The following is a 17,479-nucleotide window of genomic DNA, read 5'->3' on the forward strand; positions in this document are numbered from 1 at the left end:
AATAGGTTGAGAGTATTTTCCTTTTGAAGTTTCAATTGTCCTTTGGACAACAACTTGTGTGATGGATTCAACCATCTGATTTCCTCAAAAAGGTCACAATTTAATGCAAATAAGTGTATTACTATACAAAATATCACTTTTTTTAATTCAATCTACCCTGCATAGACAAGTAGGCCCCACAATTAAAGGAATTAGGGCACAATGCACCCAGCCAGTAATGGACAGTTTTCGATTGAGGTAGAAAATTGAATAAAAAGCAGTTTAGTTGCACGAAGGATGGATGAAGCAAGCTCTGTGTAAATCGAATATTTTAATAAAATTACTCATATTGTAATAAAATTGATAATTACAACGAAAGACAAAAGTGTCTTTAATTACAAAAACTCATATAACTCTTTGAATCGAATGAAACTTGAAACATAAGAGTTTAATAAAATTATCTAACTAACAGAAATATGCCAAGATAATGGGAAGAAGTAGCCTTAATGATTTAGGAGTGGTAATTAAAATATTATTAAAATAAGTAATTGATCAAATATTTTTGTTTAATTATTCTATTTTTATCATTAATTAAACTAATAACTTTTAATTTTAAAGAAATATATTATTAATTTATATTGCATAAAATATATCTTATGTTATTAATAAATTATTTTTTTATTTATTATCTTCATTATTGTTATTTTTTACTTTTTATTTATTTATTTTTATAATTAATTAGTGCACCAATTAATTGTCACACGTAATTATTATATTAATTTAAACTAAACTGTAATCTATCATAATTTATTTATGAAATATCTTATTTATTTATTTAATATATTAATATATTTTAATACTACATTAAATTACTTATTAATATAATAAACATATTTGTTTAAATTAATTATCTATTTAGGTATATGATCTATATAGATATATTATAAAAAAATAACTCATTCCCTTGTTTACATTATATTTTCCATTTTAAACACTATTTTCCATTTTAGGCACTAGCAAAAAGTGTTTTCCAATACACTTTTCATCCACTACACTATCACCAACAAGTAATTGACTTTCACTTACACTAGGTTATTTACTTTCACTTTCACTTACACTCCTCCTTTAGAAGCATATTTTTATTGCAGACAGCACGGCATTTGGTTACAAGAGACATGAGTTTCCTCTGGAGTATACTCAATTTAATTTCTTACTAGGCAGCAGTATAAAAATAATTTCCAACTTCTGTTTCATGAGCTATGTAACATGTATTGTGTGTATAGCGTAGCAGAACATATAATGAACAGACACCCACCAATTTGTAGTATCAGAAGAAGAAGAAAAATCCCAATATTTACGGCTGCCAAAGTATTACCCATTTGAATACAGCAATATGAACACCAACAACCACATCCCTTCCCTTCAATATCTCCATTGTAGTCCAGGACAAATCTGTTGATGATTCAACAAGTTGCAGAGCTTGCATCTGTGATTCAAAATGGGAAGATGGGGTGGGGGAGAGAGCTTCAATTTCATGCAGCTTTCTTCATTCAACCAGAATTTTAGCTTTGACTATCTTTCCCATGACAAGGTAGGTTTTTCAGAATAACTGGAAGAAAAGACTGGTTGAACCATCGCCAAACGATCTCAGATCCGCTGGTTTTACCAATGCTCTGCACAATGGGCATGTTCTTTCTCTCTCAAACCTGTAAAAAAACATCCACGGGACAAACTCACCATTCACATACACAATCTTCACAGAAGACATGTTTGCATCTAACAACCTCACCATTCAGATAATAAAACTTAACCAGTGATAAACTCACCATTCAGAGACACAATCTTCACAGAAGATATGTTTGCATCTAAGTAGGATAGGTGCATGCATCTTTTCCTGGCAAATAGCACAGAGATCACCAGCTGCAACAACCTGCACATTTCACTGGTTGCTTTAGATAGCATTTTCTATTTTTTATACTTCTGGGGATATCGATTACCCACGCCGACAATTTCCCATGTGAGAGACTTGATGCAATACCTCATATTAAGAGACACTTTAATAAAGGAAGAGCGACAATAAAAGCCAAAGGGAAAAAAATTGTTAAATAAAATTAAAGCTATAGTTATATCTCTTGACAATCAAGAGCAATAAATGAGAAGAAAGAGATCCAACTTTTTCTTCTTTTTTTTTTAATGAGGTAAAACTTTATTAAGAAGCGGAACGAAAACAACAGCAACAAAGGGCAGGTGACAGATCCAAAAATGTTATAATGAAAGGGCAACCACAAATATTTCAAAAGAAAAAAAAACATTATAAAACCACAAAGGTGTCACAGACTCAAATAGAAGAACACACACTGCAAAACTTTTTCCCTGGCTTTCCATCAGGGAGCTGTTGTACTCATTTTACTCTTCAATATATAGGACACTTTTAGTTTGATGATATCATCACGCACCTCATACAAAACAATAGGGAGGTGATGTGAATCTAGGGTTTAGAGGATACCAAGTATGACATATGTGAATATTGTGAAGGTTTTCTTCTAATCTTGTCTCGCATCTCCCCACCATTCCCTATGTTGGGCACCATCTTAAGTAGGAGAAACCCTATGGCAGCATCTTTAGGTACAGTCCGTGTTGCTTTGGAAAGCAAGGAAACTTGAGGGCATTTTAAAGCAAACCAAGCTCCATGCAAAGAGTCATAGAGAGAACACACCGACACTTTCATCACAAACCCCTCGTCAGGAGAAAATGCCAAATTACAGTAGTCCAAAGCTAGAAAATGTTTGATTGCACAAAAGATGAGTAGTGCAGGCCAGCAATAAAATTATGGACTCATCAACCCATATTATAGAAGATCATTCTTATGGGGCTATTTTTACTTTTCCATGCCAAGGATAGAGTTAACTAACAGAAGAAGACAATAGTTAAGAGAGAAAGATCATATGCACAAAAATGTTGAACTACCAGAGGTACATAGCACTGCAATTTCTAATATAATTAATCCTTTAGTAATCATGTAAAGTTTACCTTACGTTTTAAGTGTCCCCATTGAACTCATTAGAGTAAATAGTAATGCAAGCTCAAATAGAAACAGGTGATTATATAAGCTGCAATGATATTTGCAAAGACAAACAAAACATGGAGAAAGCAGAGGAGATTACCTGTTCAGTTGTTGCGTAAGACCCATAGTGTACTTCTTTACGTGACAATGCCTTCAGTGCAGTGAAGAAGGATTGGACCTGAATATAAGATGTTGAAAGAACAATACATTAATTACTTTACAGTAATACCAACTACAAATTGCCTTGCCTGCATTTGGATACTACCATGCAATTATTATTCAGAAAAAATAGCAATGACGACAATCATAACAGTACAAACATTTTCTGAAAACAATTGCCTTGAACTTCAACAATGAGAATAACAATTACATTAAAAATAAGTAAGAACTGAAAATATTTGAGTAGGCACATAAAGATAACTTTCTGATGATAATGCTCTTTCAGTGGAATTTATATCAAGTTGACATTTTTTTTGTCAAAAATAGAAAAAAAATCAAGTTAATAGGATCTGAACCATTTGTCAATGAACGAAGATGCAAATGGGTCATAGCCATCACTTCATAATTTGTGCCACTAATTAAATATGGATAAAAAATAAAATAAGCATCATCTGCATCATCACAGGATGGAGTTAAAACCCTTTGCAGATCCATCACATGGATAGATGAGAAACTGTAATATTTTCTAAAGCTCATTTTTCTTTCCATCCTAATTGATTCATGAATCTCCCAATTATGGGATTTGAGAATGGCTCTTCTTAAAAGGAAACACTTGAAGGGAACTATCTGTAGCTGCCCAGAGAAAAGAGCCCTCAGATTACAAATGGAAAAAACAACATGACTCATACCTTTTCCACCACTGATGTCAGCTTGAAAGTTAGGTATAATCCAGTCGTAAGTGACGAAAATAGGCTTCCATATTCCTTGTTCAAGAAAAACCGATACCAAACAGGGGCAGGTAACAATGCACGGTATAGAAGAAGGAGATACTCTACTAGTGTAAGCATTTGACCCTAGAAAAGCCAAATATAAAAAATAGTCAGACAAGCTTCATCATAACTACAAAAGGTGGCTATCAATCAAATGCAATGGACTCCATAATATTTATTGTTCAAAAAGCTTCTCAGAACAACAACTGCACTAGAAACACAAAAAGTTGGAAAAGAGTTTTACCTGCTTACGATAGTTACGGCCTCTGCTATTTTTGTAGTAAATCAGTAAAATACACTTAAATACCATTGCTGCTTGTCGCACCATAGTATCTGGAAAAAAATTATGTTGAGAAACTACTCTAAAATAAATTAAATATTAGCAAGAAATTAAAGAACAGGACACTAATGATTTTGGAAAATATCATCTAGCAAGTTTTAGAGAAGATGCCAAATATTATAAACAAAAATTTCTAGGCTCCAAAGCATGCAATCTGAAGAGAGAGAGAGAGAGAGAACATTAAAGACCAAACACAGACATGTGGCAGAGCTGAAGTTTTTCTTTATAGAGTACAAATTTCAGTTCTCTTTTGATAATGCAGCATTATTATTTGTTTGAAAAGGACAGACACAAGCTGCAGATAAAAGATTGTTTACCAGAAAAGGAGGCTTCCGATTTTAGTCCCCCCAAAAACTATCGTTTTAATATCCATTTCAGGCCTGGGAAAGGAAGCTAGTGGATTCAGGGCAGGATTTTGAGAACCCTTTTTTTTCTTGACAAGTTGAATCCTGTACTTTGACAACACCTGAACCCAAGACCTTATACTAAAAACCTCCCATGTGGGCTATTGAGCAAAGGCCCAACCTACAAGACCCCTACCCACAAACCAACCCCATCACCTCATTCCTGCCAGCTTTTTTTACGGGGTTGAAATTTCAACCCTCCCCAATCTGCATCCCCACCTCATCCCTGCCAATGTCCCCTATACAAAGAGGAAGAAGAGGCTCCCTTTTCCTGTCTGAAACTGTGCAACCTCCCACACATTTGTCAAGCTCCTCTCCCACTCAGAGAGAGGAGCACCTCCTCTCTGTAAAAAGACAGAGAACAGAGTGAGAAAAGCTCCCTCCTCTCCACGGAAGGAAGATGGCCACTTCCCCCCACCAACAACCCCCTCATACAAAGAGTAGCCCCTTCTTCATGTAAAAACAGAGAGAACAACCAGCAGGTAGCACCCTTCCATACTCCCTCCTCTTCACAGAAGGGAGAGGCGGCCTCCCCTCCCCTACATCTCTGCATAGAAAGTGGAGAAGCCCTCTCCCTCGTCATAAAAGCAGAGAGAGAGGAAGGAAAAGCACTCCCTCCTCTCTGGTGGGTGCTGAGGAGCCCTTCGTCTCCCCCTCACCCTCTCCCTGCAGCATACATATTGGAGGATCCCTCCTCTCTGTAAAAGTAGAGAAGAAGGAAAAGTGAGGAAGAGAGAGGAGATGTGGGCATATTAGGCCTTCTTCTTTATTTCCAGCAATGGTACACACTGACCATTTTCTTAACTAACTACACACTATATGTTTTACCCAATTGTAAATAAAACGGTAGATAACAGAACAACCTAAGACTCGTAGTAATCAGAAAAGGGAACAAATACCATTGACCATGATGATGAATACTGCATGCCAGAATGGTGGTATTTCTTTCGGAGGTAGCATGACCAGGGGGTATAACAGATCATCGTTTCTGTACCACCAGTATACTCCCACTACATGTAGCATAAAAACTAATGTGATTCCAACCAAAACGGAAATTTTTCTCTCCCCCTGCAGAGAAATCAAAAAGTAATTAATTGACAGAGTACAATGCAAATACTTTTTTTCAGCTTGATGATCATATAATCCAGTCAAGTGGTAATCTTAGTGAAAGGTGTAACATAACCTAAAAATTGAATAAATAACAACTGAAAATTAAACTGAGGCCATGCTTCCAGAACCTAAGAAGAGTCAATGAGAATGCACACTCGTGATTAGGATGATAAGTCCACGACTCATGTTTAAGTTATTGAAGATTGCTAAGAATACATTAAAAAAAATTCATGTCAAGGCGGAAAGCACTTCTTACAAGATGATAAGTAAATCACACAGTAACAGCGCACAAACACGTAACAACCACTAGAGAGGGGAGAATAATAAAATCAAATAGAAGAAGAAGAAGAAGACGAAGAAGAAGAAAGCTTCGTATTTAAGAAAATTTGAAGGCTAAAAAGTAAAACCTCGTGGGCAGACTGACAGAAAGCAACAAAAACCTGAAGACCCTACTAATTTCCAATTATGCCAAGCCAAACCCAAGAAGACAATATCATGAACTAAAATATGTATTAGAATCAGAATCCAGACAAATGAATTTGAGAACAAGCAATATCAACAGCACCTTTAAAGCTGTCTGCTTACGCAGAATATCATTTGACTTAAACATCACAGCCGCTATCCAAATAGTGACAAAGAAACCTGCAAGCTCAAATAGGTGAAATGTCATTAGCTTAGAAAGAACTCAACATAGGAGTGGGACAGATGATATTTGCCATTCTAAGGGTATAAAAGTAAAGAGGAAAACATGCAACATTATATCCTTTCAGATGAGAATACCAACACAGATTAGGCATATTACATATTAGAGACATTACAGAAAGAAGAGAATGTGCATGGTGGGGGCAATATAAAAATTAGATAATCAAGCAGGATACAAGAAGAAAATAACAAAATGACAATTTTATAGTATCGCCATTCTTAAAATCATCAAAAATTGGTAGAGTTTAACTTGCAACAAAGAAAACAAACTTTCAAGCAGGGAATTTTTCTTTTAACTTTGATCTAACATTTACCAATCATGTTGGGAAGCAGCTAAATATTGAAACACAACTAAAAATCAAGAAAATCTAGAAATCAAGATAATTTTCTTATCACTAGAAGCTCTTTATTTACTGTGTATAAACTAAGTTATCACAATGCCAGTAAGTAAGAGCTTAGTAAGTTTTATCTCAGTCACAAAATCCAAAACATGAATTCAGTATTTTATATGAGTAACCAGTACAACTCATTGACGTGGGTCAACACCAGAAATTGGGCCAAGACCATCCAAAATGGCAGGGTAAAATTAAGAAGCATACTCCCAGACAGAATCCTCAGGGGCCTCCAAGACTACAACTGACAGAAACTATTCAACCACTTCCAAGCCCGGGGAACTAGCCTCCAGACCTAAAACGACAACCCAACCCAAAGCACAGAAAAATAATACATGCCAAAGAACAGAAAGAAACTTGGGCAGAGATTGCTCTGCTAGATTAATTTGAGTCAGGTCCATCCTACAATGACTAACTTATGTACAGTCCCCGACTCAAAACAGGTAACCAAAGTAATATCATTCACCACTAAAAAGCCCTCTCACATGATCAAAAGCATGTACAAGCACAAAATGATGGATCATTTCCATGAAAACTTTCAAAACTATACAAACACAGGGGAAGAGGGGCGCAGAGGGGAAGAAGATAAATTTCTAAAAATTTTACAGAACATAACTTTTTCGGATTTATAATAAGTACGTTCCTAGGAGATGGGTGTTTTTCTCAATAGCCACCTTTGTATCATGAGCTCTCAGTTCCAATCGTCGCAAGGGCATAAGGTGTAGAGTCTGTGTATGTTTACAGCCACCATTTGAGAAACTAATTATATTTGCACCCATGTTTACAAATTTTTCTATAGGCTTAGAGACATAAAACAAAACTTAGAAAAAAAAAATAACAGAAGGTATATGAGAATAAAACAGAAAAAAAATTACAGATTAACTGACAGGCACATCAAGTAGCAAAGAACCATGTCAAGGCATTAGCAAATGCCAAGACTTTGCACTTCCCTAGTCATGACTCTGAAAGCAGATTTTCCTAATAAAAGTGATATCTGCTTCCAGATAACTTGGGTAAAAGAACTCATTCAGTGGATGTCCGCTTTTGCAGTGTCATCAGATGTATCTTTAGTTATAAGGACCTTGACATTTTCGTTTTGAGACTCGAAGCCAATCTAAAACCATCTAATTACCAAGATAACTATCTCATTGTATGACGCATGAAAATTACCTTGCAAATGCTGTCTAATGAAGACAACCAATAAAAGCAATGAAAATGGAAGAATCTGCTCAATCCATCTCGCTGCTTGCTGAATATCATATCTCAGGTATGAAGAATCTCTATTGTTAGCCCCATTCCCATTTCCAGTCTCCCCATCAGTACTTCCATTTGCTGAATTAGCAGGACCAATCACGGATGAAGAGGAAGCTCCTTCTCCAGTGGATCCACCTTCAGTCCCACCAACATCTGATTGACGATTCGGGCCAACCACTGACTCGGGAGAAGCAACAGTCTCACCAGAACCACTTTCTCTTCCCTGGGCCACGGGCAAGGTTGGGCCCGCTCTGACATGCTCCTGCTCACCCGCGCCAATTATCCTTATAGACACCTCCCCTCCGCCGGTCCCTGCAGCAGACTCCTCCAACCGAGTCTGGATATGATCCCTGAATCCGGAGCCAACCCCACTATTGATCAATGCTTCACTTTCTTGGTGGCTAGACCGACCGCGGAAAATGCCTGAATATTCCAGAAGTGCCGTCAGCGGAGCCTGGATGAAATTGGACGCAGAGAACTGCATCCCGTATCTCCGTGAACCGTTCACACTCGGGGAATTCCTGTATGGATCAGTGTTACTCCCCGATGTCTCCATTTTCACAAAATCCTAATCCCACTTCAGCCCTCCCCCTTGCAGGATACCCCAACTTGAACAAACCTTCCAAGAAATCAAACAAATCCCAAAATTCCACTCCGGAGAAATCACCCTTCGCGAATTTCGACTTCAGTGGGACAGAACCCCCAAACCAAAAAAAATCAGATGTCCCCCACAACCAAAACAGATAAATGGGAAAACCCTACAGCTCCCAGCTCGATCCCAGACCCACAAATGAGACGAGACAACCCATTACTCCTTCTCGCATACAATCGCTCTCTCTTCCGACAGAGACCCAAAGCTGCGAAAAGGGTAAAAAACCAAACTAAAACAACCTGCCCCCCAAGAAAATCCGCAGACAAGAAGGGAAAAAACTCCACAGATTCCTCAATGGCAATTTTTTCCCAGGATTCCCACCAAGAGTAGAAGGGCCTTATGGGTTTTCCAATTCCTCTTTCCTCACCCTTCACCTTCCCTTCCCAAACTCTGAAAGCGAAGAAAAAGCTTCGATTTCTTCGGTGCAGCCGACCTTTTCATTATTCCAGCTACCAAAGAGGTCCATGGATAGACCAGAGAAAATCCCGCAACTCTTGTACCCCCTGCAAGATTATTTCCGTCCGTGTACTCCGTATAACGCGTGTATCTGTCTCTTCGATACGCTGTAAAAGATCAGACTTCTTTGAATTTAAAAACAATCTAAGTTTATCTCAGATTATTTTTTTATTATAAGGCTGTTATCATAGCAACAATAAGTTCATATTATATATTAAGAATAAAACAATCTGTGCAGGCATAAGAAGTTCATAAAAAAATCATTTTGGGAGAAGTTGACTCCTGTTTTGTTCACGTTTGAACAAAAAACGTTTATGTCAAAATGACTTCAATTGGTTTTGGAATTGGAGAAGAAAGTTTTGTCATTTAGAAGTTCAATACTAAATAACTTCCCTTTGAGAATTACTCTTGGGGGGTTTTGATGTGAATTTCACTCCTCATCTTTATCAAGATAGAAAAATGCCATGTCTTTAAGTTGATGCAAGTTCAAGATTTGGAGTCCAAAATGAGATTAGTATCTTGTCTTGATTTTGTACTTTTTAATTGGATACACTCACATGAAAAAAACCTCTTTTTTCGATTAACGAGACGTATACCTAATAGAGAGAGGGGTTTTAATAATTCTTGGATGTTTCGAGTTCAGTCTACTTCCTCTCCCAAGTTGGTTTACAACAATGACAAATTAAGGTTGCATTTACCCTCCTCTTTTATAGAGTTTGATAAGGCTTTCATCAACAAGTTGTTCTTCTCAAAGACTTCTTCTGGATAATAAGTTGTAGTTATAATTATACAAGACATAATTGTTAAAAATAATTTATATTAAAATATTAAAACATAATTTATAAGGTAAATTACTAAATACCCTTTCGTATCTTCAATTTTACTAAATAAATATAATAGACTATATGACCAATTTAAAAGATAATTACACTTTGCCCAATTTGTTCTATAGCCATTTTTGTGTAGTATTTGTTAGGTGGGTCACATTAGATTATGAATCAATGCCTAAAGCAAGTTTTTCACTAGCTCAAATGTTTATATGGGATAACATACATATGCAGAATCACCCAAAGTGGTGATTTTCTCTTATTTTAAATGCTAGAAGTAGTTCCTTAATTTAAAGATTTGTTTTACGCTCCAAAAAGGCATATCCAATGCAACCTAAAGGGGAAATTTGCTATAGTTCATTCCACTTGAAGCATGAACGGGTTTTTTATATTATTATCCATTAGGGTGGGATGAATTGTTCTTTGAAGAACCGGTAAGGGATAGGTTTCTTCGAACTCCACAAGTCGGATATACTGTAGAACCCAATTATCCCAATTTGATGCGTGCAACTTGTAGTGTGAAATACTAAAGCTCGTTAAAATAGTGAGATGTCGTTGACCACAATGTGATGTTGTTGCAGGATGAGTCTAACTTCATCTTAGGTTTACGAAAAGACAGGTTTTAGAGTCATGTTTGTAAGATAAGGTTAGGTTTTCTAAAAATTGGCTTGAACTCAGCCCTTTTTCCATGTAAACTGCCTTCTAATCATCTAGGGAAAACAAAACTCCAAATGACTATTGAAACGAAAATGTCTATTTACTGCTCATCTAATCCTCTAAACATACCATACCTATTGTTGTACCAAACAACTAGGTTTAGAAATTCAAGAGCAAAAGTTTCTTAAGAGAGGAGTGACAAAATCTTTTTGCCGGGAATTGGGATATGATTGTTAAATGTTTTAAATTGGAGTTGCTTCCATGGACTAAGCCTTCAAAGTTTATTTTGTTTGTATTCTATACAAAACGTTCCTTTAGTCGTAAGAAATACTTAATAAGGATCTATACTTTTCGTAGTAAATTTGTGTGCATTTCTTTCTACAAAAGATATATAGATGGATGTTTGAACCTTTCATAATCTCAATAAGGATAGAAGAAAATGTAGGTACTTTGAAGGGGAGGGAATGAATCTAGGCATGTTAGTGCCCTTTTCAAGAAAAAGTTAGAAAAGCATTTTGAGATCAAAATCAATTTCAAAGGAGCACTAATGCCTTCTCTTTACCCAAAAGTCACCTACTTTCTAGGGAGAAAGATTTTCAACTAAGATTGGATGGAAATCTCTCTTTCAAAATCATCAAAGAGGCTTCTCATGATCTCCCTCTCCCACTTTCCATGATTTCTAATTCTATCATCATCAATTAAGTTGGGTAAATACCACAAATCTTTATTTCCCAATAATAACGATTATTGAGAGTTTATTTTATCTCACATTTCATCTTTATGTGATTATCCTTTGAGATAACAACATATAAATATATCTCATGAAAAAGGAAATGAAAAGGAGGGAGAAGAGGTCTTAATTGCAAGTAGAGCTGTCAATGGGTCGAAATGCAACCCATTTAAGAAACATGTACCCATTTAGTGATTTAATGGATTTCACACTTTTCTTAATGGGCTTGGTATGGATTCTCACCAAGTATCCATTAAATACCTTATGGTGAAGGCTCAAGAAGAGTCACCCCTCACCTCCTTGGCAAGGGCAACCAATCCATGTAGACAAGGGGGAAGGGTGCCCCCAAACTTCCCCTTCTTTCCACATCACATGGATAAGAAGGGTAGCATCACATCATAAGGTAAGGACTTGACCCCATCACATCCTTATAACCTAGAAATGGGTCAAAGTTTTAAGGTTGGTTGTTCATACCCCTTAGATCAATTAATAATTGGGTCAGGGTTGGGTTTGACTTTAGGATATTTCAAAAAAAAAAAAAAAACCTTATAATCATACTTTTTGTTAATTTTTTTTCTTTTTTCAATTTTGGTATTTTAAAAAAACAATATTTGTTATTTTCTATACTTTTAAGCATATAGACCCAAATCCAGGTTGAACCCTGAGGATTCCCGGTTTGAGTTTGCATTTTGTATGAGGGTCAAGTTTCAACCAACCTGCTTATCTATGTGTTTAGGCCAACTCAACCCAAACTTGAAGACCCATTGCCACCCCCTTAACCCACAACTATCTTCCTTTATATAGATAGAACATGACCAACCCTAGACAACAATACACCTTTATCACATCCTTCATAATTGTAGGCCACATAGAATATCAAATAATTAATGATGTAATGTACTTACACCAACTCTACCTATTACATTATTCTATCCACCAAACAAAAATCTACCCAAATTTCTTCTTTGAGCCCTATCTAATATGAGAAATTAAGAGTCTTCTATTCATGTAGGTCTCATATGAATAGATGGTTGTAATACGCTCAAACCTGTTGGAATGGCACAAAGGGCATAAGAATAACATTTTTTTCAAACTTTATGATATTTATATTTAGAATTACAGTATATATTTCAAACTATAGCATTTTCATTCTAGCTCCGCTAGATTCAATTTAACTTTGCCAAATTTTAATTTTGCTTGATCTATTTTCAACAACGATAAATTTTTTTCTATTGTAATTTTTCATACCTGATAGCTCCAAGTGATTCGCTAATATATTTTTTATTTATGTGACGATCATCAAGTCATTGTTACAGTGTTACACCCTTACACCATTTCATACATGATAATGGAGAAGTAACACAACATTATAGATGTCGAGATGCATAATGTTGTACAAAATAGAGAGGAAATAATGAATGGAGACACCTTCCTCTAGTCCATCCAATTAGGTGGCGAAGGCCATTGTAAGGGTCTGTTTGGAACCCCTAGAGAAAGAAAATAAAATAAAATTTTAACCATTATTAATCTAAAAATAGTTAGTGAAAATGAGATAATGATCAAATTCTCATTTTTATTAACTATTTTTGGAAATAATAATGGTCAAATTATCAAAAAAAATTCCATAGGGTTCCAAACAGACCCTTAGTATGAGCATGATTGCCCCATTCATTACATCTACATTCTGACTTTACCCGACTGTCACTCGAGAGCTCAACTGCACAAGATCCACAATGAAGATGGTGAAGCCTATCCTCGTCATCTGAGGGTATGTTTTGGCCAGTCTCACCACACGTTAATCTCTGATAATTATTTTCTACCAATAAAATTATTTTCCTTATTTTTTTACTTTTCTTTTGGTATATTCAAAAATATGATACCATATGTCCCAACCTTACCCATCTACATTAACAAACAATTTTAGTTACCAAACGCAAAATTTATTAAATCAATCACTTTCAATCTTACCTTTAGATAATCTAAGTGACATAAATGATTTCAAAGTAGAAGGTTATTTGTTCAATTCTAAATGTATGTAGAACCTTGAATTTTACAAATTCAGCATCTAGTCATGAATGATCATGTAAGTTCACACCAAATCCTTTTACTAGAATGACTAATATGATTTTAAAGTATTGGTGCAAAGGTTCCAATGAAGATAAAGCTAAGAGAATACACATTTCAAATAAATGTACTAATAGACTCATCTCCTTTGGAGAAATATGTAGATTTGAACTGCAAGATTCATTTCTAAATGTAGATGTGCTTAGGAGTAGTTGTTGAAAGCTTAGAAATTAAGAGTTACATTGTTTGGGGCAAAAACAACTTAAATGGATGAGTTTTCAATGTTAAAAATTTGAACCTTTAACCTCATAGAGGGATTATATTATTCTTTTGAAAAACTTGATGAAATATTGATTAAAAATTATGAAAAATACTTAATATTTTATTTTTTAGTTGCTAATCACATAGACTGGTCATTTGTAGATTTTTAAGACCTATCTTGGTTGAATCGCAGCTCAAAATTTATTAACACAACTTTTCTAGATCACACAGTTTGAATGCAGTTTGAGCTGTAAGAACGATTTTATACTATCAAAATTCCTTCTTTCTTTCATTGTTTAACTTATTTGGATTTGCCATTTGAATGTTTAGTTGAATGGATCCTTATAATGAATTTTCTCTTTCTTAACAAATCCTTGTCTGGTTGAATGATATCCTAGTGCATTTTTTCTTCTTGTCTTCTAGCCTTCTCTGGGCTGGTTGTTCGAGTTTTGTCAAACGAATCTACATAGAGAATCTTCTCTCCTATCGTTCGAACAATCTGCTTCATGTGGTTCTGACGAAACAAATCCCTACATCACTTACTATGTTTGGCAGTCTTCTGGTCGTTTTTAACATTGGCATGGACCTTTGCTTCCAAGACTTCTAGTTGAAATATTTGAATGCTTGTTAGCAGGTTAAAATATTTGAATGGTTTGAATTGTCTTCTAGTCTTTGTTGATTGGCCACTTTGACACTTCTTGGTCGGTTGAACAGATGTTTTGCCAACTTTCTTGTTAGAAGATAAAACCATAGTATAGTGGCATGATATAATTTTCTCTTGATTTTTGTCCATTTTCTCACCCTTCTTAGGGTAAATGGTAATTATGTAATTATAGCTCATCTCGTTATTATAAATATACAATGAGGGGGATGACTAGTCACATCGCTGAACATAATCCTCCTCTCAATCCCTCTCAATCTCGTTCCTCTCTTCTTCTTGTCAAACTCTCTCTCTCACTCTCTCTCGTTCTTCTTCTTCTCTCAAACTACTCCACTCTCGATTTTTCCTCCTCTTTCTCTTTCTCATGTGATCGACCACCATCATGGGATCCTAAATCCAACATTTTCATATGAATTTTCTTTTACATTTAAGCTCACGCAAATTTCATATTAGTTGCTAAATGTTCGTTATCATTGAATTAACTTAATAAGGATCTTGAGACTAACACCTTACTACTTCTAAGTTCACTTCAGTGATGACTAGGTTCAATAAAGGACAATTGTGTTAACACTAGAAAATAAAATTACATAAAAACCAATTTCCCTATTGGAGCAATTTTCCCTTCTAAAAAAAGTTCTCTATTTGAAAATATATTTCTATTGGTTTTATTATAATTCCATGCATTGATGCACGTAACGTATAACAAAGACACGTCCATCGTTGCCTTAATTACTACCTTTGCCATTGACACCGTGACACGTCCACCCGTCCCGTTCAGAGTGGCGACCACGACACGTCATTTTCCCACTGCTTTTAGACCTTTTTCTCCCGTTCACTCTCCCACGATTCACGAAGGACAGTTTGGCAATTAATTTATAAAAAAACCCCTCCCACCATGAACATTAAAATATTTAAAAGATCCCAGTCCTCTGAGAGGATCCCCCTTAGTAATATTTAATCTTTTCTAGGGACAAATATGCCGTCCTTTTCTGTAATTTTATTTGTCTTTAAACGCCCTTCGGCCTTCCAGCACGGCCGTCCCTTTCAAACTCTGACACGGGGCCCCACCCGCCAGTCTGTCCTTGCTTTTTCCCTCGACTTAGATTCTTTACTCGCCGCCGACAGCTGATCTCTATTTGCCACGTGGATGACTCCGTGGTCCTTCTATGTGCTCCCCACGTGAAACGTAATATACGCTGCCACGAGGGAAGGAAGAAGTTTCCGTACACGTGTGGGGCATCCAAAGGACCGGTGGATTCACAAAATATGACCCATTTGTTAACCTGACTCGAACCGGACTTGGCCCAAACCTGACCCGAATTTTAAGTGGTTTTGTACTTTTTTTTTTTCCTGCAGAAGTCCAACTATCTCGTTTTACCCGAATCTTCCTCTTTCAAAAGTAAACAAAAACTTAATATAAATATATTTAAATATATTTTATTTTTATTTAAAAAAATAGACTGGGTTTGGGTTTATATTTTTTATCCGTTTAATTAAATAGGGCCAGGTAAAGAACAACGAGTTCGGCCGACCCAAATTGAACCTGACCCAGAGATGAGACTGGGAAAGGAAGTAAAAGAGGGTGCGTAATGAGCCTTCTGGCGTAGTTTAAAGAAGACCGACGTGGAGGGTAATGAGCTGGCACGTACTTTGAACAGAAGGAGAAAGTTCTTAAAGAAGGAAACAAATGGAAATATCTTTCTTCTATTTCAAGATAGAGACAAGTGATGTTCCTCATTTACCCCTTGCTTTTACAGAAAACACCAGCTGGGTCCTTGGTTGGAACGTGGTGGGAACTGGGAGCCGATCAGTGGGAGTTTTTTCTTCATGAAGCGGCTTCCATCTCCGGCCGTAGGATGGAACTTCAACGAACAGATTTAAAAGTTGCGATAGACGTTAACGTTACGAATAGTGCATCATTATTATGTTGAGATCAGTTGTACTCCTTCCAGCGGATTGGGTACTAACTTGAAATAATAATTTTTATTTTTATTAATTATAAAAAAATTAGAATAGATATTTAAATTAATTTTCTTATTATAATTTACTAAAAATTTAATTTGATGAATTTAAGTCTCATCACATAAAAATAAGTATTTTATATTTTATAACTAAATAAAAATTCTCAAATAAAAGCAGATATCCCCTTTGTCACAGTTAGGTGGTTTTGGTCCACGTGGGTTAAGTACTTAGCTTTTCGCACTAAACAGACCGGTCTTTTGGGTTGTATTTACTATATGTTTGATATGGTAATAGAGTTAGGCACCACGTTCCTTGTTCGAATCTCGACGGAAACGGTCCACCTGGATTAGATACTTGGCTTTCCACACTTAACAGACCGGTTTTTTGGGTTGTATTGGCTAAACGTTTTACACCCTTTTTAATATCAATAATTTATTTATTTTTATTTATTTATGGTCCACCTGGGTTAGGTACTTGGTTTTTCACACTAAACAGACCGGTCTTTTGGGTTGTATTGACTATGCATTTGATATGGTAACAGAGTTAGGTTCCTCGTTCGAATCCTTATGGAAACGGTCCACCTGGGTTAGATACTTGGTTTTTCGCACTTAACAGACCGGTCTTTTGGGTTGTATTTGTTAGGCGTTTGACACATTTTCTAATATCAATAATTTATTTATTTTTATTTAATATTTTGAATTAATTTTATCCTCTAAAATATAAAAGAAAAATTTACATAAATGTCCATACAAAACCAGAAATAAATATTGCTTTAAATGTGTCACTAATGAAGTGACGCGACATTGACAGTCGCGTGACATAAAAGGTCCGAAACGGGGAGAAAAGGAAATTAATTTCCGCGCATTAACTGTGGATAGTGCGGTCCACTAACAGCTCCTCCATATTTTCAAACTTTTTTGGGAAACAAATAATTTTCCGAGGAATTCTATTTCATGAAATCTTTCATTAAAAAGTACGATGTGGGACCGGAATCGGACGGCCTAGCTTGAAAGGTGGATTGAAGGTGCAAACCAT

General features: G+C 35.8%; 1 protein-coding gene across 1 annotated transcript; it reads right to left on the bottom strand.

The window, feature by feature from the left end:
- Positions 1 to 1,205: 1,205 nt before the first annotated feature.
- Positions 1,206 to 9,276, bottom strand: LOC137966403 (uncharacterized). The gene is made up of 8 exons (XM_068812998.1): positions 8,091 to 9,276; positions 6,392 to 6,468; positions 5,616 to 5,784; positions 4,217 to 4,305; positions 3,892 to 4,056; positions 3,144 to 3,221; positions 1,806 to 1,909; positions 1,206 to 1,685 (listed from the first exon to the last, which is right to left on the bottom strand). The coding sequence occupies exons 1-8, from the start codon at positions 8,728 to 8,730 to the stop codon at positions 1,580 to 1,582; spliced, it is 1,428 nt and encodes a 475-aa protein (XP_068669099.1). The 5' UTR covers positions 8,731 to 9,276; the 3' UTR covers positions 1,206 to 1,579.
- Between the last annotated feature and the right edge of the window lie 8,203 nt (positions 9,277 to 17,479).

The sequence above is a fragment of the Aristolochia californica genome, unplaced genomic scaffold (assembly GCF_029961685.1).
Source record: "Aristolochia californica isolate CCGP_79_NKW_82.1479 unplaced genomic scaffold, dmAriCali1.0.hap1 SCAF_5, whole genome shotgun sequence".
NCBI classification, from domain to species: Eukaryota; Viridiplantae; Streptophyta; class Magnoliopsida; order Piperales; family Aristolochiaceae; genus Aristolochia; species Aristolochia californica.